This window comes from Heloderma suspectum, chromosome 2 (genome assembly GCF_057233095.1).
Source record: "Heloderma suspectum isolate Gila_16-S chromosome 2, 16-S_ref, whole genome shotgun sequence".
Lineage (NCBI taxonomy): Eukaryota > Metazoa > Chordata > Lepidosauria > Squamata > Helodermatidae > Heloderma > Heloderma suspectum.
This window is the reverse complement of record NC_139459.1, coordinates 346,078,708-346,101,844: the sequence shown is the minus strand read 5'-3', so window position 1 is coordinate 346,101,844 and position 23,137 is coordinate 346,078,708. Positions and strand designations below refer to the sequence as shown.

Sequence of the window (23,137 nt, the reverse complement as noted above, 5' to 3'; positions counted from 1 at the left end):
AACATTCCAAAAGGGCTTTATTGGCCTCTGCATCGAATCACGCTCGGGCTTTTCTCTGTCCGGCTTGTTCGTTGACCTTCAGGTGCAGGAAGGGTTTTTTTTGTAGCGTCACAGAGGGAGGAGACCCCTTTCGGGAATGCGTCCATTCAGGTCCTTGACTCCCTTATCTTCATCCTGTCAAGTGTTGCAATTTTACCTTCCGTCGCGATGGATTTGGGTTGTTCATGTGGTTTTTCTTTCGGCCCGAAGTTCTGTGCATCTGTTTTTCACCAATTCAGTCATGAGGCAAAAACGGCGTTTGCCCCATCGCTGCATCTCTGGGCAGCACTGCCTGCCTGCAATGCAGCTTTTAAACCAGGAGTGGATTGCAACTCCCATCAACATAGCCAATGGTCAGGGATAATGGGAGTTGTAGTCCAACAATATTTACGCTTAAACCATCCCTGCTTTAAACCCTGCTTGAGGGGTCAGAAGTTGCAGCTGTGCTTTGGACATGCTTTGTCACAAATCCAGGGCAACACTGGGTCATTCATCAGGGAGGCCGAACTATTTTGGGGCAGCGGGCCAGGTTGCTCTGCACCCCACATGCTGGGTGATGTCGGAGTGTAGCCCTGGCCCCTTGATGTCACCCACTTTTTCCTATGTTGGCGCTGTGGGTTGGGACTTGCCCATGTGTGGGGAGGAGCACTTGCCTGTCCCTGCACGTGGCTGAGTCCCAACCGTGCCGCACCTCATCCCTTCTGCTATCTCTGAAATTGGGGATGGGGATTGGGACTTGGCCATGTGTGGAGGGGGAAGAGCAGCCACTCAGTCCATGCTCAGCTGAGCCCTAACACCAGGCATGGGACATCTGAGATCAGAGATAACAACGGGAGTTCCACTGCTGGTGGGCATCAAGGGAGTCCCCACTGTTATCTCTAGTCTCTAATTAAAGATAGCAGTGGGGATGCCCTCCTAGCGGATTTTCTCCAGGGGGCAGGGCATTGAGCCTAAGACCTGTCCTCTGGAGGAACCTCAAGAGGCAGTGTGGGCTGAACTGGGGCGCCCCACAGGCTGGATTAAGGCCATAGGCTGGAGGTTCTGTGCCCTTCTCTTACCTGTTCTGCTTACAAAACTCTGGAGCCAGTGGCATCTGTGACCAAATAGCAAGGCTGTCAAATATAAAGCCTGGGGTGGGGGGCTTATCAGACCCTTGGGGGTTCCTAATATGATATGGCACCTTATGATTCTGCAGGCAGGCAAAGGCTGAAGCATCGTTAGGGCTAGCAAGTTGATCCTTTAGGCCTATAGCTTCAAGCCTACAACCATTAGCCCTACATCTGCAGATGTTTGGGCTACAACTTCCATCAGCCCTAGCTAGCATAACCCATGGCTGGAGTTGTAAGCCAAAGCATCTGGAGGATCACAGGTTTAGAGCAAAGAAGCTGACTTGCCAATAGCTACTACTGCATGGAAAAGCAGGAAAAAGTCACATTTTTTAATCAAATAAAAGTGACGGGCTTGGTCTCTAGGCAGCTGCTGAGTGGAGATAATTTGTCCTTCAAACTGTCTGTGTTTGAGACCCGTTTTCATATATGGTTAGGGGAGTCATGCTTTCTTGGGTTTGTCTTGGTCCTCCTTTTACAGTTTGCAGGTAATGCTTACAATGCTGCTAGAGTAAATTATGTGAATTTAAAAATAAAAATTAGTTTTTTTAGGACCAGACTACATATTATACATGAAAATGTGTAATGGTATCCCAACCCACCTTTAACAATAAAGATCTTCTAGGAGGTGATTGGGAGAGGAGAAGCAGTGTGGGGAGGACTACTTAATCCTTTCTGCAGCCTTTTTCTCAGCACCAAATGTCCCTTGTGTGTCTCTCCACTGCCCCGTGAACACACATGTAAAACTCCAAAGGGGGAAAGCTGCTATGTGGGAATTTGAAATGAAATTGTGAGAAGGGAAAGGCCTCTGCTGCTTTTCCTATTAAATTTTTAAAAAGGTGGGAGCGGGAAGCAATCATTACACCTGTTTGTGTACAAAGTGTAGTTTGCCCCCCAAAAGGATGAAGTTTCTGCTCTATGGTGTGATAGTCTTGGTAAGAGCTGCCTAAATTAGGCTTTCTTCACATGTAGCATGGTGGTGCAGGAGCTGGTTCCTTGTGGTGTGATCCTATGTGGCTGTGGGTTGTGTCATCTGTGAATGATGTAATCATGCAAGCATGGGTGGGTAATCCCACACAACTGGGATTAGAAACATGCGATCAACTCTGCCCAAGTGGTTTTGTTATTCACACACAGCTGTTTGGGATTATTCCACAGGGAGGTGTCTCCCACAATGCGGCAGCTAAGTATGTGAAGAACCTTGGAAACTGGAGAAGGGTGTGTGAATACTCTGAACATCTGTCTTTCAAACCACTTTCATGAAGTGGTGCTGAGCAAAAGGTAAAGCTGCTGTATCAAATATGTTTCAAATTGTGTAGGATGAATGTCTCCTTTTCTTACCAACTGAGCTGCAATATTTTGTGGCTGAGAACATGCAGTTTTCCCCAGTAAAGCCAGTGTGTCCATTAGCAATTCTGAATGCTATGTGGATTGTGGGCACCTATTGCACAGTGCGTGTGACATCATTAGAGACTGATCGCGCTCACCTCTTAAAAAGAACAGAAGTAAAAATCAGCTAGGCTATCTTTCATCTTCCCGCAAAAACCTGCCAGTTTTTATACCTCTTTGGAGGCCAAGTTCTAATCTAACTACTATGCCAGTCTTTCCCAACTTGGTGCCCCCAAATATGTTGGACTTGAACTTCCATATTATCCCCAGCCAATCTAACATATTTCTAACATACTTTAATTCCCTCGAAATTGTGTATGTGACTCAGGGTTCCTATCTTAAAGGGTACAGAAACATAACTGGCTAAAAGTGCAATCATGTTTAGACAGAAAAAAGTCCTACAACTCCTAGCATTCCCCAGCCAGCAAGAGCAAAAGAAGGGCTCTCACCCAGTTAGAATCAAGATGTTGCTGTTATTGAACAATGCTGACTAACATTCATGAGTAAGATATGATTCTCTCCATATTAAGGGGGAAAAGGAGTAATATTTCAACCCCTTGTTGGAGGAAACTAAATCAGGGGTGGGCAACTTGTGGCTCTCCAGATGTTTTGGCCTACAACTCCCATCATCCCTCACGATTGGCAGTGCTGGCTAGGGCTGATGGGAGTTGTAGGCCAAAACTTCTGGACGGCTACAAGTTGTCCATCCCAATCTAGATAACAGGTCATTTACATAGGTTTTCTGCAGGCAAGAAGGAGAGGCCGGGCCTTGTTCTGGTGCTGGTTGGCTGAAGCACTCCAGTCAGATGCCCCAACCTTCCTGTCTAGCTTGAAGTTGAAGATGGGAAATTTTATCTGTCATTGCTCAGGGCCCTCCAAAGATTGTGCGACTGTAGCAATGTTCCCTGCTTGCCCTCTCCCCAGATCCAAGCTACAGAGCAAGGCTTGGGCTCCTCTCATCTGCCTCATGAGAGGGCAATAAAATGCTTGACATGGCAAGGGTGGTGTCAGCAGAAACATGGATCCCTGGCTATAGAAGCAATACGCAAAAGAGCACTTGCTGTGCTCAAAATCCAGACATTTTCAGAACATCAATATTTTCAACAAAGAGTATTGTGGTATCTTAAAGACTAACAAATTTTATTATGGTATAAGGTTTCATGGAATACAGCCCACTTCATCAGATGCATGCACTGTGACCCTCAGTTATCAGGTGTATATAGACATGGGTGCAAAAGGGGGGAGAGGAATGTAAAGGCTGGAGTTAAATGGAGATATGGAATGCAAAAAGTACAGCTTGTGACCATTCAGTTAGAACATCATCAGACTTTCAAATTCCAGAATGAACTAGCTGAGCTGTGGGACTCTGTTCCCAACACAATATTGTGCTAACAATAAAAAACTGCACACAAGTTTTAGTATTTAGGTTCAGTACATGTCAGGAATGGGTAGGTGGAATGGGAACTCCGGCATACTGATAACAATCAGTGTGAGGGGGAAGGCCATAGAAACATTAGTAATACATAGGCATGCTCTTTCCTGCCCTGGCTCTCAGAGACTTCAGTGCTCTGTTTATTTCCAGAACTGAAGCCTGGATTTCCTTATCAGCATGGAATGCCTCTCCATCCTTCCCTCCCACCACTCCTGCAATTTCGCCTAAGATGTCCACCAGGGATTCAGGGACACAGGCATGGCTGGACATGACTGCAGCTGCTTGAATCTTGCCTGCCAATAGATCCGAGAGTGAAAGGCATTTTCTGATCCAGGACTGCTGCATTGTTAACTTCCTCTGGAAAGCAAGCAGCTTATCGCACTGGGACTGAATCTGGGAGATCTTCTCTTCTGTGGAGTTGATCCCAGCTTGCACCTCCTGCGCCTGTTGGGAGAAGTGCGCAATCTCGTCGCTGTAGCCCACCACTTCTGCTGTGCACAGGTCCACTCCCCTTTGGGCCTCAGCTACTAAATTCTTAGCTGAGTCCAGGGCCACCTGGTAACCAACAATCATGCCAGCTCCTAGAAGTGAAGACAAATTAGTAAAGCAAAGAGAAAACCATCCGGGGTATTGAGGGAATGGTGTCTGTGACATTCTCTAGTACAGCCTTCCCCAACCTGCCGCCCTCCGGAATAACTCCCATCATTCCCAGCCAGCATGGCTGTTGGACATACTGGCTGGGTATGAAGGGAGTTGCAGTCCACGACATCTGGAGGGAGGCTGCTCTAGTAAGGTAATATAGTTGGTTGTCTTGTAGGTACCACTTCTGGTTAGGATTTACTGGCTCAGGGGGAAAATTAACTTACCAATGAGCAACCCAAGCCCTGGCAGAGCCATCAGCCGGATGCCAATTTCCCGTCCTGCATGGTTCTTTGCCACTTCCTCATGAGCCAATCTCAGCTGCTTCCTTGTGCTCTCTAGATGCAATTCTGCAGCTTCCAGCATCTCCTGGGACTTCTTCTCAGCTTCCTTGAGGGCAACGATCTGGGTCCTCAGGTCTGCCAAGTTCCCCTTCTTCTCCTGCAGATCATCTTGCATGAGTTTCTTTACCGTGATGAGGGCCTCTGACTGGGAATCAACTATTAACAGGCGGGATTCTAGCTTCTGTTCTGCCTCGGAAAAATGGTGGAATGCTTTGCTGACATGATTGCGGGTTTTAGCGCAGGTCTCCTTGTGTGGCCATGGAAGGAACATAAGCCCAGCTAGGAACACTAGCTCCTGCATTCCTGCCTCCAACTGTTCTTTGATGGATGAATTATAATTCTCATCTGGCAAGAGGGCCATAGTGAACAGATTGGGAGCTGGAAGGAGAAACAGAATGGTGAAGATGTATTAAAATTAAGCACATTCATAGCAAGCTTTGTGCCCCCAAATTGATTCATATCCTCTGTTGAGTGAGATGTATGTATACTATTTACACAGAGAATTAGTGTAGTGGCTAAGACGGGTGAGGGGAAAGTAAATCTGGATCTACTGATAAATCTCTGGGTGATTCGCAGTAGATTAGTAAGAATTTCTGAATCCCAAATGTTTAATAATGGCAACAACAAAATGACACATGCACATACCTGCTGCCCTAAATTATACTGCTGAAATGAAGAAGTGGTATGCAAAACAAACTCCTGGGCAAAGAATTCTTTAATTCTCAGTGTATGTCTTTTGTGGATCTCAGGGTTGTAGGAAAAACAAATTAGATACTGCAAGCCCGAAGTCTGCTCACCCCTGGTTTAAGAGACAAAATGAAGCTCATTCACTTCATCTAAACTGAACCAGGGTTGGTCCATCTACTCACACGTAAGTTACTGAACCTCTCTTTAGGGCAGTCTTCCCCAATCTGGTGCCTTTTAGATGTGTTGGATGATGTCTGGGGATGATGGGAATTGCAGAACAGCATCCCTGCAGGGCTCCAGGTTGGGGGAGGTTGATTTAGCAACTATATCAGTGTAGAATATGGCTTTTATTTGTATTCAATGCTACTTGCTCTTTCTCCCTTCTCCCTAATCCTTGTTTTTCTAATAAAGCTTTCCTAATTAGAGCCTGGGTCTTGGCTGTGTAGGATGCTGATCATGCAAAGAATATTCTCCTACATGCTAGATCTCATGATCATTCAGGCTACACACTGGGCTAAGGGAGGGGAAAGAGAAAGTGGACTGAAGCTTATTCAGTGTCAGCTGAGGAGTTTTAGTTGCCACTCAGTACAAACAATGTCCAGTTAGATGAACTAAGGTGTCTGACTCATTATAAGCCAGCTTCCTTTGTTTCCTCCTGTGGGGAAGGGTAGAATAAACTATAAATAATAATAAACACTAAGAAGGCATGCTGAGGAGCCACATCTTTCTAGGCAGTGTCTACTGCAGGTTTAGGGATACATGTCTTCCTTTCACGCTTTATGTGAGGCACTGGTGTAACCCAGTTGCTGCATAATGCATGGAAAGAGCAACTACAGTTTTGTCAGGGCATTTGTTTACTGATGTTTTAACAAATCTACAACTCTGCCCAGATTTGCCTTCCTTTGTCAACAAAAAGTGGTTTTATAACTCTGTAGTAGTGTGAGTGAAGACAATGCACGGCTTGAATGGTTGCCAAAGTGATGATACATGGTTTACATAATGCTTGCCTGATAGTGCAATCCTATACATGTCTACTTAGAAGTAAGGACCATTCAGTTCAACTTATTCCCAAGTAAATGGGTATAGGATTGCAGTCTATGGTGCTGAGCTGGGTCAGTGAAGTCCTTTGGCCTTAGAGGAGCCAAATGTAAATGTCATTCAGGCCAGACCTGTAAAATTCACCTGACTGATATCGGCTTTCACCACTTTGCAAGCCATGGAAGCCTGTATTGCTGTCTCATGAACTTGGGAGGACTCAATTCTTTTCTCACCCTTCTGGGGGAAATTCCCTCCCCAATGGTTGGGAAGGAGATACTGGTTTCTGAACGTAAGTAGCATTTCCCCTGAGATCAGCAAAGATGTGTCAGCCACCCTTGAGGCAGCGTTCACATTCCTTTTACTTCCACAACAGTTTTGTGGTTGGGCTGGTTTGGTCACATAAGAGATACAAATTGTAATAGCACTGATAAGGAATAAATCAAAGTGGCCTTGTAAAAGCAAAGGGGGCATACTTAGATGAGGGTGAGAATCGGACTGTTAGGTCACCTAGGAGAGAGACTGGGCTCTGATAGCTTAAAATAAACTTTGCTTTATATGTCAAGACCCTGAAGAAACCATTTGACTTTCCTCAGGGGAGATCCTACGGGGAAGGGAGATGTAATGTTGGGGGTAACAATGGACGTAGGCGCATGCACTGCAATGGAGAGAACAGCGCTGATAGCGCCCAATAATAGTCTTCAGACACATGTAGGAAGAAAGCCAGACTATGAAGCACATGGTCTTCGATGTCTATATACTAATGCCCAGAGTATGGGAAACAAACAGAACGAACTTGAACTCTTAATACAGGAGGGAAATTATGACTTGATAGGTATAACTGAGACTTGGTGGGATGACTCTCATGACTGGAATACAGCAGTTGAAGGATATAACTTGTTCAAAAAGAACAGGAGGAACAGAAAGGGAGGCGGGGTTGCACTGTATGTGAAAAATACATATCTCTGCACAGAAATACAGGAGGAGGAGCTTGGTAGCCCCATCGAGAGCATCTGGGTTGAAATAAATGGAGCAAAGAATAAAAGGAACCTGGTGGTCGGAGTCTACTACCGGCCACCCAATCAAGGAGAAGCCAAGGATGAAACTTTTGAAAAGCAAATAGCCAATGTTTTAAGGAAGCATGATGTAGTAGTAATGGGGGACTTCAATTTCCCCGATATTTGTTGGGAGACAAATTCTGCAAAACATGGCCCCTCCAGGAAATTCCTGACTTGTGTGGCGGATAACTTCCTCCTACAGAAAGTAGAGGAAGGAACTAGAGGATCGGCTATCCTTGACTTGATCCTAACCAACAGAGATGACTTAGTGGATAAAGTAGCAGTTACAGGAACTCTGGGGGAAAGAGACCATGTTGTACTTGAGTTCTTGGTTCTAAGGGAAGCAAAAGCCGAGTGTACTCAAACGCGTACCCTGGATTTTAGGAAAGCTGATTTTAATAAACTCAGAACAATGATCAGTAAGGTCCCATGGCAAGCAATGCTAGCGAGAAAAGGAGTCCAAGATGGGTGGGAACTTTTAAAAAAGGAAATTCTCAAGGCACAATCACAAACAATTCCAACAAGAAGAAAAGGTGGAAGACAACAGAAGAAGCCAATGTGGCTTCACAAAAAGCTTAGGGATGACCTGAAAACAAAAAAGGACACATATAGGAAGTGGAAAGAAGGCCAAGTAACAAAGGAAGAGTACAGGCAGGTAGCACAGAATTGCAGGGATGGCGTCAGGAAGGCTAAAGCGGAGAACGAGGTGAGGTTAGCGAGGGATGCTAAAAACAACAAAAAGGCTTTCTTCAGCTACGTGCATAGTAAAAGGCAGAGGAAAGAAATGGTTGTTCAGCTATTAAATAAGGATGGCAAAATGATAACAGATGACAAAGAAAAGGCAGAGGTGCTCAATTCCTACTTTGGCTCAGTCTTCTCCCAAAAGAGGGTCTATGACCCCCCTGGCAAAGGCGAAGTACAGGCTGAAGGGGCAGGATTGCAGCTTGAGATCGACAGGCATATGGTCAAGGAACACCTCATTACTTTGAATGAGTTCAAATCTCCAGGGCCAGATGAACTGCATCCTAGAGTCATAAAGGAACTGGCAGAAGAGCTCTCAGAACCGCTGTCTATTCTCTTTGAGAAATCATGGAGGACCGGGGAAGTGCCAGATGACTGGAGGAGGGCTAACGTTGTCCCTATCTTCAAAAAGGGTAAAAAGGAGGAACCTGGGAACTACAGACCAGTCAGTCTGACATCAATCCCTGGGAAAATTCTGGAGCAGATCATAAAGCAATCCATCTGGAAGCACCTTGACAACAATGCAGTGATTACTCGAAGCCAACATGGATTTGTCAAAAACAAGTCCTGCCAGACAAATCTGATCTCATTTTTTGATCAAGTCACCTCCCTTGTAGACCGTGGGAATGCTGTAGACATCATATACCTCGACTTCAGCAAAGCTTTCGACAAAGTGCCCCATGATATCCTGATGAGCAAACTAGCTCGAAGTGGGCTAGATGAAACAACGATCATGTGGATCCACAGTTGGCTACAGAATCGGACTCAAAGAGTGCTTATCAATGGGACCTTCTCAAGCTGGGGAGAGGTAACGAGTGGGGTACCGCAGGGCTCAGTCCTGGGCCCAGTGCTCTTCAATATTTTTATTAATGACTTGGAGGAGGAGGTGCAGGGAATGCTGATCAAATTTGCAGATGACACAAAATTGGGAGGGATAGCTAATACTTTGGAAGACAGAAACAAAATTCAAAGTGATCTGGATAGACTGGAGTGCTGGGCAGAAAACAACAGAATGGCATTTAATAGGGACAAATGCCAAGTTCTGCACCTAGGAAAAAGAAACCAAATGCACAGTTACAAGATGGGGGATACGTGGCTCAACCACACTACGAGCGAGAAGGATCTTGGAATTGTCGTCGATCACAAGCTGAATATGAGCCAACAATGTGATGTGGCTGCAAAAAAGGCAAATGCTATTTTGGGCTGCATTCATAGAAGCATCGCTTCCAAATCCCGGGAAGTACTAGTTCCCCTCTACTCAGCACTGGTTAGGCCTCATCTGGAGTACTGTGTCCAGTTCTGGGCACCACACTTTAAGAAGGATGCAGACAAGCTGGAGAGGGTTCAAAGGAGGGCAACAAAGATGATCAGGGGACTGGAAACAAAGCCCTATGAAGAGAGACTGAAAGAACTGGGCATGTTTAGCCTTGAGAAGAGAAGACTGAGGGGAGATATGATAGCGCTCTTCAAGTACTTGAAAGGTTGTCACAGAGAAGAAGGCCAGGATCTCTTCTTGATTATCCCAGAGTGCAGGACACGGAATAATGGGCTCAAGTTACAGGAAGCCAGATTCCGACTGAACATCAGGAAAAACTTCCTGAGTGTCAGAGCAATACGGCAATGGAACCAATTACCTGGGGAGGTGGTGGGCTCTCCCACACTGGAGGCCTTCAAGACGAGGCTGGACAGCCATTTGTCGGGGATGCTCTGACTTGGATTCCTGCATTGAGCAGGGGGTTGGACTCGGTGGCCTTGTGGGCCCCTTCCAACCCTACTATTCTATGATTCTATGATCCATTGGGTCACGTTTGCTCAGACTGAGGGAGAGAGGGACTCTTACCATCCCACTTAGGAAGCTTAAGCCAGTTCTCCAAATATATCGGGTTTGAAGTTATGATAATATTCATCTAAGCAAACAAGACCACAGCTGTCTTTGTGAAATGTGGTTTGAAAGAAGGGACTGGAGGAGAATTCATCTCAGTTTGGAGCCCAGTCTTAAATAACTCTTTAGGTACTTGAGTCCCTGTGGTGGCTAGGCAGCCTGAATGCAGTCAACATGGGATGCTTCGCCATTAGGTATTTAGTATGGAGTTGCCATACTTTGTTCCCATCACATTTTACTGGGCTTATCAGATCATTGTCCTGCTGTATTTTCTCTGTGGTTCCATCTTTTCTCAGTCTGCAGAAAATCCAACATTTTTTGAAAGAACAGAACAGTATTTCACTAGTTTTCTATCTTTTCCAAGTGTAGAGTGTGATGCATTGGGCTAATGAACCTATCACCACTCGACACACTTTTAGTGTTCTTATTTTTCACCACTATTATTTTTAATGAAACTTTTAATTAGTACTAAAAGAGCATTATAGTGCTAATTTTAAAAACGTTTTAAAACCTCTGCTGCATCCTGCTGCCTTCCCAATCACCTCTTTAGAAATATGTTCATTCCCCCTTCCATTGGTCCTTCCAAAGTGTCAATAGACATGTAGACAAGGGTGATCCGGTAAACATTGTTTACTTGGGCTTTCCAAAAGGCTTTTGACAAAGTCCCTTAGTAGAGACTCCTGAGCAAATTTAGCAGTCAGGGAATAAGAGGACAGGTCCCGTTATGGATCAGTAACTGGTTAAAGAGCAGAAAGCAGAGAGTAGGAATAAATGGTAAATTCTCCCAATAGAAGGGAGTAAATAGTGGGGTCCCACAGGGATCTGTATTGGGACCAATGCTTTTCAGCTTGTCCATAAAAGATCTGAAATTAGGAGTGAGCAGTGAAGTGGCCAATTTTGCCGATGACACCAAAATATTTAAGGTGGTTAAAACAAAAAGGGATTGTGAAGAGCTCCAAAATGATCTCTCCAAACTGGGAGAAAGAGCATCTAAATGGCAAATGCGGTTCAGTGTACGCAAGTGTAAAGTGATGCACATTGGGGCAAAAAATCCGAGCCTCAAGTATAATCTGATGGGATCTGAGCTAGCGGTGACCAACCAAGAAAGAGATCTTGGGGTTGTGGTGGACAGCTCAATGAAGATGTCAACCCAGTGTGCAGCTGCTGTAAAAAAGGCAAACTCCATGTTAGGCATAATTAGAAAAGGAATTGAGAATAAAACTGCTAATATCAGACTGCCCTTATACAGATCTATGGTGCAACCATACTTGGAATACTATGTACTGTTGCAGAACCCAGAGTCAGGGAGACCACAGAGTGAAGGAAAAAGAGATTCTTTATTTAACGTGCGGGCTTAAGGCTGGAATTATTTCCAAAGAGCCAGAAGCCCCGATTTACATCAGCACATTGTTTTTATAGATATTGTGACACATAGGAAACGGCTCCTCCTCTCCTTCCCATGTGGGGTTGCAGTCCTCAACATTTCTTCTCCTAGCACCATTGTTTATAATACAAGAACTGTGTTATAGGGTAGCCATGATAAGGAGAGAACAGCAGAGAACAAGATATACAATTGTATGACCTTTGACAAGATAAGAAATTCCTGTGTCTCGTCAGCTTACAACAATATATTCAAGGGAGAAAGAGCTCAGCAAGAACATGAAGCATGAGACTGCATGAGGCTACTTAGTCTGACCCCCGATATGGCTGCTACAGTACCATTGAGATCACCACACCTAACAGAGCTGGAACGAGGGCAACTAAAATGATCGAGGGGTTGGAGCATCTCCCCTATGAGAGAAAGTTACAACAGCTGGGATTGTTTAGCTTGGAAAAAAGGAAGGCAAGGGGAGATATGATAGAGGTGTGCAAAATTATGCGTGGTGTGGAGAATGTGGACAGGGAGACATTTTTCTCCTAGAATCCAGGGTCATCCCATGAAGCTGATTGGTGGGCGATTCAGGACAGATAAGAGGAAGCAGTTCTTCACACAGAGCATAGTTAAACTATGGAATTTGCTACCACAAGATGTAGTGATGGCCACCAACTTGGATAGCTTTAGAAGGGGTTAGAGAAATTCCTGGAGGAGAAGGCGATCAGTGGCTACTAGTCTTGATGGCTATGTGCTACCTCCAGTACCAGAGGCAGTGAGTGTATGTACACCAGTTACGGGGATCATGGGCTGGAGGATGGTGTTGCACAGTGTCCTGCTTGTGGTTTTCTGGTAGACTGCTGGTTGGCTACTGTGTGAACAGAATGCTGGAATAGATGGACCCTTGGTCTGATCCAGCATGGTTCTTCTTAAGTTCTTACATCCTAACTCGCTTTCTAACATTCTAAAATGTTTTTTGCAAATCTTGGAAGTAATTGGTCAGTGGTGCTTAAATAAATACGATAGCACAAGTTAAGTGATTTTTAAAAGGTCAAAATATGTTTTTAAAAATAGCGTGCCCAAATGAATGTAGAAACAGAAAAAAGTGCAACACCCCCAGCAATGTTGAAAGGTTATTTGCAATTCTACTTGTAGCTTACCATAGAAAAGCAATGATTGGGGAGTTCTAGGAGCTACCTCTCTGGAAACACCTATGTTCTTTTTCTTTTTGTTTTAATCTATCAGCAAGTTCACATGTTACTTCGTTATGCCTTTGGGGGCAGGGGTAGATGTAGGGGTTTTCCCAGCATTTGCATTTAGAGAAGGAATGTAATACGTTATCTGCTAGCTTGGAGGTCTCAGCCATGGCAGCTTCCATGGTCTTGGAAAAGATTAACCAAGATCTATGAAACAGCAGCATATACAAATGACATGAATGGAGGTTTTGAGCTGACTCCAACGTCAACATAAAAGTGACCCTAGGATAATAAGTAAGGCAGGAACATTCCCTGTATAGTATGGAAGATTGTAGAATATATGGAGTTGGTCCTCCAGAATATATAATAAGCAAGATTAAAATACATTAAATAAATGCCGTAAGAAATTAAATGTGGCTTTCACTACAGGTAAGGGCAGCAACAGTGCTTTTTAGTGGGGTACCATTAGGGATGTACGGATTTTGTTAAATCTGTTCTGTCTGTGTTTTGCAGATCGTCAGGTGTCTTTCATTCTGTCCTACACTCATTGATGGAATAGGGTTTTTTTAAACCAGAATTTTGTTTTAGTTGTGCTAATTTGCATTAGCACTAATTCATGGATTAGCACATTGGTGCAAGTTTGCATTAGCACAAGTATGCATTAGTGTAAAGTCCTCCCCAAAGTGAAAAACTGGTCAGCAAGTCTGTGGGAATCTGCAGGATTTGGAAAAAGAAAGTCCACTGTGGAATCTGCAGGTCGGATTCATAGAAACCTGAACTCATTTGATTCTGTTGCGAATTTCTCCGACATCCATAGGTCCTATCTGTAATCCATTCAGTGCAGTATAGAGATATGATCCTTGCTTTTCAGATTAAAACAGCCTTTCCAACATTCTTTTAAATAAGTGCCCATTGTGGATATATTCTCCATTTTCTTTCTGTAGGCTAAACAAATCCAGTTCATATTTTCACCTATTCACACCATATTTAACTTCTAAATCCCTTATCATGTCGTCACAAAAAAGGTCTTGCACTTTACATACACCTTTTTTTAGCTATTTCTATTCTGCCTGACAAGGAGCCCTGCATTATTTGGAAGCTTGCACAGGGAACATAGGAAGTTGCCTTATATGAGGTCAGGTTATTTGTCCATCTAGCTCTGTATTGTTTACTCTACAGTAAACAGTTTACAGTAATGTAAAGGGGTCTTTCACATTGCCTGCTACCTGATAAATTTTGTTTGTTTTGTTTTTTGACTGGAGATACCAAGGATTGAACCTGGGACTTTCTGCATGCAAAGCTTTTGCTCTACCACTGAACCATGGCCCCTTCCTGATTACATTTGCATACAAACTTCAATTGCTGCAAGAAAGTAACATCTGGCATATAACTTTTATGCCTATTCTTTGGGATCAGAAGCTATTACCCAGCCACTTGGCTATAAAGACTTACCCTATTGGAATCCTGGGGTGCATGAGCTTGCTTGCTCTGGATCTCATCAGTGTTTCCAGCTCTACACTTTACTTTCCAGGATCACTGATAAATAACAGGGCTGCTGATCAGCAACCAATCGGATCTTAAAGCATGGATGTTTGTGGTGAGTCTCTGAGGTAGAATCCTTCCCACCTCCACCAAGGATTTAGACATCAACTTGGGAGGAACTAGAATGTATTTTTCATCCCTTGTGCAGCCAGGTATTTCGAAATGCTTGGGGAGGGGTGGCTGCCTCTCCTAGCCCCTATATATGGGGCCCTGCAGCGAGACCTGAGCACATTGCATCCTTGTCTTCTGGCTTCACAAAAGGTGAGTGAACTTTGATGCGAGGGGAGGGGGACACCCAAAGATTTTAGCACTGATTGGATTCCAGGCTCCATTCCAAGCAAAAGAATTAGTGAGACATGACAGAATCAGGACTTCTGGGTTCTTATGAAGTGTCCTGATAGTAGTGGTGGCGGGGGGTGGGGGCACAGGCAGGGAAGATGCTAATAATTAGGAGTGCTGTAGGGAGGGCAAGAAAAAGGTAGGATGAACTAAGGGGACGAAAATGTAAAAATATCGTAAGCCATCCTGCACCATCTGTAATAGGGTGGAATACACTTGAAAGTACAAAACTTTGTACTCACAAGGTGAGTGGTCAAAACTGTAGAAGGACAGATAACTCCTCACTTCCTATCAGCCTAAGGCAGAAGAGCACACAGCATAGCTGCCAGCCACCATTGCTGCCACTGTGACCCCATTGCCAACATGTTTGTCTCCCTCCCCACATCACGTCTCCCTCCTCTTGTCCCTTGCTGCGTCTCCCTGCCTGCCTGCTGCATCTCCCTCCCTCGCCCTGCCTCCCTGCCTACTCCATTGCCAGAAAAGCAACCAGTGCGGCTCTTCTGAGGACCAGCCAGGCCCAAATGCCTGGCTCTGAGGGGTCCTTCCTCAGAGCCAGGCATTGTGGCAGAGGTGCCCTTGGACACGGCCGGCCCTCTCGTGAGGCAGGATGAATCCCCTATCTCAGGTGGTGGAGCAGCAAATTGCACCCCCCCTCCACCAGGAGAACCTGCCACTGCTGATGCTACATGCCACCAGCCTAGCCACTCCTTTGCCACTAACCGTGCCTCCCACCCCTTCTGTAGTCAAGCAGCGAGCAGGCAACCTCTCTGAAGATCATGGTACAGGCTTTCTCCAGGGGTATTGCTCCTACAATGCCTGGCTCTGAGGAAGGACCCCTCAGAGCCAGGCATTTGGGCCTGGCCCTTTGTCAGAATAGCTGCATTGGTTTCTTTTCTACCTTGCCCACCTGCTGCTCGCTCTGTGAGAGGATCCACAAAGTGAGTGGTCGTAGCAGCGGCAATGGGGGAGACAGGAGGATAGGCGGAGGGAGGGAGGGAGGGAGGGAGACGCGATGGGCGGACAGGGAGGGAGGGAGGGAGACACAATGCGTGGGTAAGAGAGGAGGGAAACAGACATGATGGGGGAAGGAGGAAGGGAGACAGATGTGACGGAGGAGGGAGATAGATGTGGTGGCAATGAGAGCGTGTGTGCTCTCCCATCTCAGGTGATGGGAGAACTGGTGCTGTCTCTGGCGACTGCCTGTACTGCGATCTTCAGAGCGGTGCCCCGCCCACCACTTACTCTTAGAGGATTTGCAGAGTGGGTGGTGGCACTGGGGTACAGAGGGGGTGGGAGCAGCACTGGTGGCAAAAGAGTGGCTGGGTTGGTGGCATGCGGCAGTGGCAGGTCCTCGCCTTGTGAGATGGCCAGCCCTGCTTCCAATGCATGTGTGAGTACAGAATGCAAATGTATGTTCAGAAACAGCAAGGGTAGGTAGTAGTATATTTGGACAGATCAATTTTGTGTGAAACACAGGGTGGGGTAGTCTTTGAGGTGCTTTTTGAATAATCAACATTATAAAACATTAGATTGCATATGCTCTCCTAGAATCTCTGGGAAAGGAATTGGGATTTAATGAGGTGGGTGGTATTCCTGGTTTCCATGGGAAAGTGGATTATAGTGAGACTAGGTAAGGAAGGTGCAGATAGCCAGGGATCTTGTACTCTGGAGAAGGAGAGAAGGATTTATATAGGAGGTGCCAGATGAAGGGACACACACACCCCACGTGCAAATAACTTGTCCATTGCTACTTGGTGGACCCCTGTCACTACTTGAAGGAAAGCAATTCTTAGCATGTTTTCTTGAAATTTAACTCCGTCAAAATCAATAGGACCTATGTCAGAGAAAAGTTTAGAGTGGGAGTATTAATGTGAAACCTATTCTTAAATTTCTGTGAGAACATTTATGTGGGACAAAGCTTGCTTCCTCCCCCAGAAATGCACTTTGTCCCCTCTAATATCTATCTATCTATCTATCTATCTATCTATCTATCTATCTATCTATCTATCTATCGCCATCACTTGGGATTTAGTGGGCTAAGGACCTAGCAGTGGAGATGCCTTGTTTATGTAAGAGGAATTATAAATTATGCAGCTCTGCAAGCATACGCTAGGGATTTCACATTACTGATTAAGGAATAGGAAAGAGTGTGTGTGTCTATAGCTCCGCCTGAGCATCAGGGGTTGGCGCCATCAGGCAACTGCCCACAGGCCCAAGTGCCTTGCAAGTTCCCCATGCTGATGATCCATGCTTTTGTTCCCCGTGCTAGGAGTGCTCTTGTTCAGGTCTTCAGCCAGGAGCAGGAGCTTTGTAATTCTGTCTGGGCCTTGGGTGGGCAGGAGACTGAGGGAGAGGAAAGGAGGAAAGGACACCTTTTTTGCTTTCTCATCTCCTCTGAGGACTTCCCCTGGTGTGGTATGTAGTGTTAGAGGAGTCTGGTTTGTTCTTGGCTGCCAGACCTAAACATGAAGTGTTTCCCTGCCTGCCTGCCTGCCTGCTGAAACATCCCTTTATAGTGCAGAGGGGGGAGTTTAACCTTATAGCACTCTTCCCTCATGCATGCATCCTGCAAACCTAATTCCCCCTCCAGCCATACTCACTATAAGCTGTTAGGGGATTAAGCAGGTTATTCCCCTCTCTCTCTGCTGCTTTCCATCCCCGCCCTCCAGTGACACCCTAACATTCCATGCCTCAGTCATACATTAAATGTAAACATTCATGTAGGGTGCATCCAGATGGAGGGCTCCTAGCACTAACAGTTGGGAGGCATTGTGCAGCTATTACATCCTTTTCCCCCCGCCTTAACGGATTTTCCATGGTAAGAAGGAAAGATGGAAGCAGCAGTGGGAAAACAGGAGTGTTACAAGTGAGAGATGTTGTCTTCTGGACCCCCTTAGAATTCCATGAATATAGCAGAGTGGTGGAATAATAAAAGCCTTGTCTGGAAGCTGTTGTAGGCCTGATTCTCATGATCACAGTGGCTGAAACAGGCCACCGTGGTTTGCTGCTGCATACGCTGGGCACAAGCCAGCCGGATTTCTCTACCCACACTGACATGACTTGCCGTGTTGTCTGAACCTGGGCAGCATGGCTTGTTTGGGGTGGGCAGCAACCCTCAAATAACCGATGGGCTGTTGTTGGGTTATTTCAGTAATTAGGGAAGTTCAGCCGGCATGCACAGCGGCTGCAACAAGCACAATGGCTTGTATCAGCTGTCGGGTTCATGTGAACTGGGTGATAGTCTGCCAGACTTCTGGTTCCTTTAGATCCTTTTGTTGCTGTTGCCCCCAGGGTAGGGTACTTGGGGGGAAAAGAGCACAGGGCTCCCAATAGTTGTATAAAAGAGGGAATTTCAGCAGCTGTAGCTTACATGTCAAGCTATATGTGCTGTAATTCCCTCTTATGCACTACTATTTAAGGTGCAGGAATCCTGTCCTCTTTTTCACTGGGCCATCCTATAACCCGGGACAGAAGTGAAAACTGCCATAGAAAACTATGGAAAAATCCAAGATTTGCGTATAGTTGTGACTGGACAGCAGTATGTGTGTCTTCACCTCCAAACAAAAGATAACAGCAGACAGGGGTTCATGTCTTTGGCATTCAGTGTGAACCTGGAAAATCCCTCAGCGTGAACCCATTCAGTGTGAACCTGGAAGATCTAATATTTTCCCTCAAAGCTCACAGATGCTTGTCAGGCCATTTTGGTGTTGTTGTTTTAATTCTATTTGCTTTCACTTTACAAACGCCTATGCTTCTGCATATCTAAGGAGTCCCTGGATGTAGAAACCATACCACTATTTTGAGATTGTCCCCATTTTACACAGGCACTTGCAAGCATCTACCTATATATGTGTGAGATTTAGATTAGGGCTGCAACGCGAAGGGAAGAGGGTGTCTAACCTTTGCCCCCATGCTGTGAACATAAGAGCCATGCTGGATCAGACCAATCTAGTCCAGCATTCTGTTCACATAGTGGCCAACCAACTGCCTGTGGGAAGCCCATATGTAGGACACTGTGCCCCTGATTCCAATCACATACGCACAGCTGCTATTAGCTGCAGAGGAGGGAAACATGTGGATGCCTAGCAAACTGGGAGGCAAGTTGTGTGTGGAGAAAAGAGTCTTGGCATATTGATAAGAATTCCCTGGGAAGTGAACTCTCAGCCCTGCAAATAGGTGAACCTTTCCCCACTATTAACAATGGCTTGAAAGTTCTTGACTGTAGAGAGGACACCTCACTGGTGTGTTAATGTCCACATGCACATATAGCCTTTAACTGACTAGGCCCCATTTTTGTGACCATTCCAAACGGCAAGATAAATCTTTATAGCCTGAAAACAGGGAGGATGTCTTAGCCTTTACGAGGGGATGTTAAGCAAGAACTAATAAACCCATCCAGAATGAAATGCTTAATGGTTAGCCCTTTATTAGCTTTCCCCCTGCCCTTTCCCAACTCAGGCCTAGCTAGGTATGACCAGGGATGGTTGATTAACTGCTTGTGTGTTTCTGTAAATCCAAAGGCAATCCAAAGCTGTCAATCTTTGATGAAGAATAAACGAGAAGTGAGGATCGCAAACTGTGTTGTAACAATTCCCCTAGGGAACAGTCCATCAGCCAAAGTGCAGATAGACTTGGCAAGCTAAAACCAGGCGTGTGTTCGCTGAAGAGATTGCACAAAGCTATCTGGTGTGTTTATAAAGTATTCATTCCTTCTATGAATTGCTAATTCTTCCTCCCATTTCAGGGAACCCAGAAATCCTGGCTCTCAGCCATCTATGATTGAATCCTTTAGACCACCCCAAGAGAATTTAGGAATCCTTCTTGCCTCATCTGCTTCCTTTTAGTCATTTTGGGTGCAAATCCCATGCATGTTTAGATGGAACGAAGTCCTCCAATTCCCAACATGCCCCAATCAGCATGGCTGGTTGGGGAATGCTGGGAGCTGTAGGACTTTTTCTGTCTAAACATGCATAGGATTGCACCTAAAGTGACTTAAAGGAAGGGTGCCTACCAACCTCAAAATCATGGCTGCCTGTGTTTTGTTCAATAAATCAATTCATGGTGCCAATTTTCTGGATAGAAGTCACTTAGCCTCTAGCCTTTGCTTTTGGGGACAACTTGTGGTAAGGGCTATCATCTTGCAGTTTCAGGTGAACTTGTGCAACAATGAACTCAGAGCTGTGCCTGCCTGGTTCCCTATTTGGGAACAGTAACAAGATTTCTCTTGTAGTCACTGTCAACAGTGTATGCGTGGTGAGCAATAGAGGAAATCATTAATCTTATTAGATCTATTGCTGCTAACAAGGTCAGACCACCCTTTATGACAGGTTCATAGCCTCCAGGTGCTCTTGAGATATGGATCTGTCTGGTTAGTTAATGTGTGCGAGTAAAAACTGGCATGTGGTGGGCCCATTCTACTGAGTAACGTGTAACTCTCCTCATCACCACCCAGGTTGTACACCATGGCAGCATCAGAAGAAAAAACACATGCTTTGCTTAAGGCTGTGGTGACCCTCAGTAAAGGAAAAGATGTACGCAAAGAAACTGAGCTTCTCATGAAACCCTACGCCAACTGGGAAGAATTTCTCATGCCGGCACCTATCACCATTGCTATCCTAGGTGAGCTGATCTTCATCTCAACAGGACAGGGTGATTTTTCCATCAACATGCTTCCACCTGAGGGAGGCTTCCAGCACCTCAAGTACCCAGAATCCTTCAAGGCCTCTTTGTGCCAAGTGAGCAATCGAGGTTGGACTGCCTTCAATGAGGCCCACGTCAACATGGACCAGATCAGGCTGCTCGCCAATGGCATCCCAGAACAGATGAAAACTATTGTTCGGACTCTCATCCAGGAAGCTGAGGTGGTCACAGTCTTGCTTCCTAACCAGCTCAAGAACCTCCAGGCAGTGACAGAGCAATGTGGTGGGCTGGCCAAGGCAGTGAGGGCCAAGTTCACTGATGTGATCAATCTCATCCAGGAACTCCTCGAGGCTTGCCTCAATGCCAAACAAGGCTATGAGAAGGAGCTGGTGGAAGTGCGAATAGCTCTGGAGCAGGCCAAGATTCGGGAAAAGTCAGCTAAAGAGGCTAAGGAGATGGCTGAACGGTACCACCACCAGATGAAGGAGCAGGTAGAGGAGTCCTTCCAACAGTATAAAGAAGCCATGGCATCCATCCCCACAGGGTGGGATGCAGTGGGGATGGAGCTGGTCACCACCCTCACCCATACCCTGGGTACTTTCTCTGTTGAGTTTACCCGGATGCTAGCAGGGAGGCAGGGGAACCTTGGAGAAGCAGCCTGTGTGGGCAGTGGGGAGGGACTGGCAGGGATGATTTCATTTATCTCAGCTAGTGTCATATGTTCCAAATCAGCCGAGCTTTTAACCTTTGCCACCAGCTTGAAGAACCTCTTGGATGAGCACGGAGGCCTCAAGGCCTCCATGGTCCTTGATGAGAAGAGTGGGGAGGTCAAAACAGAGTGGGTGAAGAAGAACTTTCAGAGGCTGAGGGACTCCATTGAAAAAGAAGAAGGGTGTGACCCCAAAGTAAAAGCCCAGGAGATTTGTCAAGCTGGACTGGATATTTGCCAGGAGTTGGAGAAAGTGGCCTTATCAGTGGGTGGCATTGGCAAGTTGGGGAAGAGCTTGCTGGATGGGATATACCAACTCCATAAGAAGGCCTCAGAGTTTGACTCCTATAGCAAGAGCTACACTCGGTCTCCAACCTTTTCCCCCAAGCCACCCAACATGTCCAAGATGGGAGAAGCCACAGGCTCAGGTGTGGAAAATGCTCATCTAAAAGTGCAGCAGAGCAGGGAGGTGTTGAAGGCCACAAGGGAGGAGTATCAGAGGAGCTTTGAGAATTTCAAGAAGCAGAATGAGGAGCTGACTGAGATTCTCTGCATCATGAGAGGTTACCAGGTCAAGGAGGTGGATTTTGACACCGCCAGGAAAATGCTCATCAAGGGACTGGAAGCCCTGGGGCGGGTGAAGGAGCAATGGGAGAAGATGGTGAGGTTTTTCCAAATGATCTCCAACTTAATTGAGTCGTGCTTGGTCTGGAGCGTGAAAGAATTTGCTGACACGGTGGATGGCGTCCAGAAAATCTCCAGCTACTCATCCAAAGCCTTCACAGCCGATCTGGTTTATGGACATGTTTTTAATGCTGCCAGCGTGGCCCAGCTGGTGGCCATGATCTCTGAGACTTACACTCTGGTGTCAGAGAAGTACCTGATGGAGCGTGTGAGCAGCTTAGGACGCCTCCTTGCCATGGAAGCTGACCAACCCAGCTTGGCTGCTGAACGAGCCGCGTTAGCGGAAGGCTGTGATGCCGCAAGGGAAGCAGTGAAGGAGCTGGTGCTGGTGAAGAAGGCGGAGTTTGAGAAAGGGCTGGAGGCCAGAGCAGAGGCCATTGAGAGGGAGATGAGAGCAGTGTTGCCTGCAAATGAAGATGCTGTTGAGCCACACCTGAAGGAGCTCAGCCTGGAGGAGGAAAGCAAGTTTCTGTAAGCCCTGAAGAAACATCTAAAGATTGTGCGTGTTCTGCAAAGGGGGAGGAGGGAGGCCTGAACCAAGAGAATTTTGGCTATTAAGTCATAGCTTAAAGGGTCTGCATCACTATGTTGAAAACATCATACACAATGACCTTTGATCTGTATGTTAGTTAAAGCAACAACAAACAAAACAATAAACACAGACTGGGAAATTGCAGTGGCTCGTGAAAATTAGAGGAAATACATGTCAACCTGCTGCCCTCTACTGGAGGAAATGGTCATTCTGCTTGGAGTTATTTGAGATTTGTTGGGAATAGCATGCATATCCTTTAATTCACAGAGTGATAGATTCTCCTATTTTATATGAAGTGAAGAAAGTTTTCACAGTACAGGTGTAGTGAACACCAATTGAGCAACTCACTGTGATGGATTTTGCCCACCAGTTTGAATAATTAATTTCAAAACATATTTCCCTGTATCCCAGAGAGCATATGTTCACATTTAGAGAACATATACATATACATTTTAATTGTCACATTACAGCCTACTCAACTGCTACAATATATTTGGTACTTTCAGTGTATGTATTGCTAGCAAAGCTGTGAAATTTTAGCAGCGCCCAAGTAAGAAACATCATGTCCTTGGGTGGGTGGCAGGTAAGAGCTTAGTTTTGAAAGATGTCCTATGAATTAAAATATGAAGTGGAGAAGCATGAATCATTACAGGGACCACTTCTATGATTAGAAAAAATGCATCTTATGACAGTTTTATTCATAAAAGTAGTTGCTGCAAATTTCCAGATATCCCTACTTCAGAGGTTACACAGCTCACACAAGCAGACCAC

General features: G+C 45.7%; 2 protein-coding genes across 13 annotated transcripts in view; one reads left to right on the top strand and one right to left on the bottom strand.

Moving 5' to 3' along the window:
• The first annotated feature begins 3 nt into the window (after positions 1–3).
• LOC146355357 (uncharacterized) lies at positions 4–23,129 on the top strand. Of its 3 annotated transcripts, XM_084830488.1 has the most exons (4): positions 4–150; positions 2,304–2,426; positions 5,699–5,820; positions 20,254–23,129. In XM_084830488.1, the coding sequence occupies exon 4, from the start codon at positions 20,264–20,266 to the stop codon at positions 22,307–22,309; it is 2,046 nt and encodes a 681-aa protein (XP_084686614.1). In that variant the 5' UTR covers positions 4–150; positions 2,304–2,426; positions 5,699–5,820; positions 20,254–20,263; the 3' UTR covers positions 22,310–23,129. The 3 variants fall into 3 exon arrangements, with proteins under 3 accessions (XP_084686614.1, XP_084686612.1, XP_084686611.1); XM_084830486.1 differs by lacking the exon at positions 5,699–5,820 and having other exon boundaries at positions 4–82; XM_084830485.1 differs by lacking the exon at positions 5,699–5,820.
• LOC146355356 (uncharacterized) overlaps positions 2,140–23,137 on the bottom strand; it is a 44,709-nt gene continuing 23,711 nt past the window's right edge. For all 10 annotated transcript variants that reach the window (XM_084830509.1, XM_084830510.1, XM_084830511.1 and 7 more), the window contains 2 exons: positions 4,833–5,327; positions 2,140–4,547 (listed from right to left, as the gene is read on the bottom strand). In XM_084830509.1, coding sequence (XP_084686635.1) covers positions 4,048–4,547; positions 4,833–5,327 — 995 coding nt within the window. In that variant the 3' untranslated portion in view covers positions 2,140–4,047. The remainder of the gene's footprint in view (positions 4,548–4,832; positions 5,328–23,137) is intronic.

Coding starts and splice junctions, on each gene's coding strand:
- LOC146355357 (XM_084830486.1), top strand. CDS start 20,264: ATGGCAGCATCAGAAGAAAAAACACATGCTTTGCTTAAGGCTGTGGTG.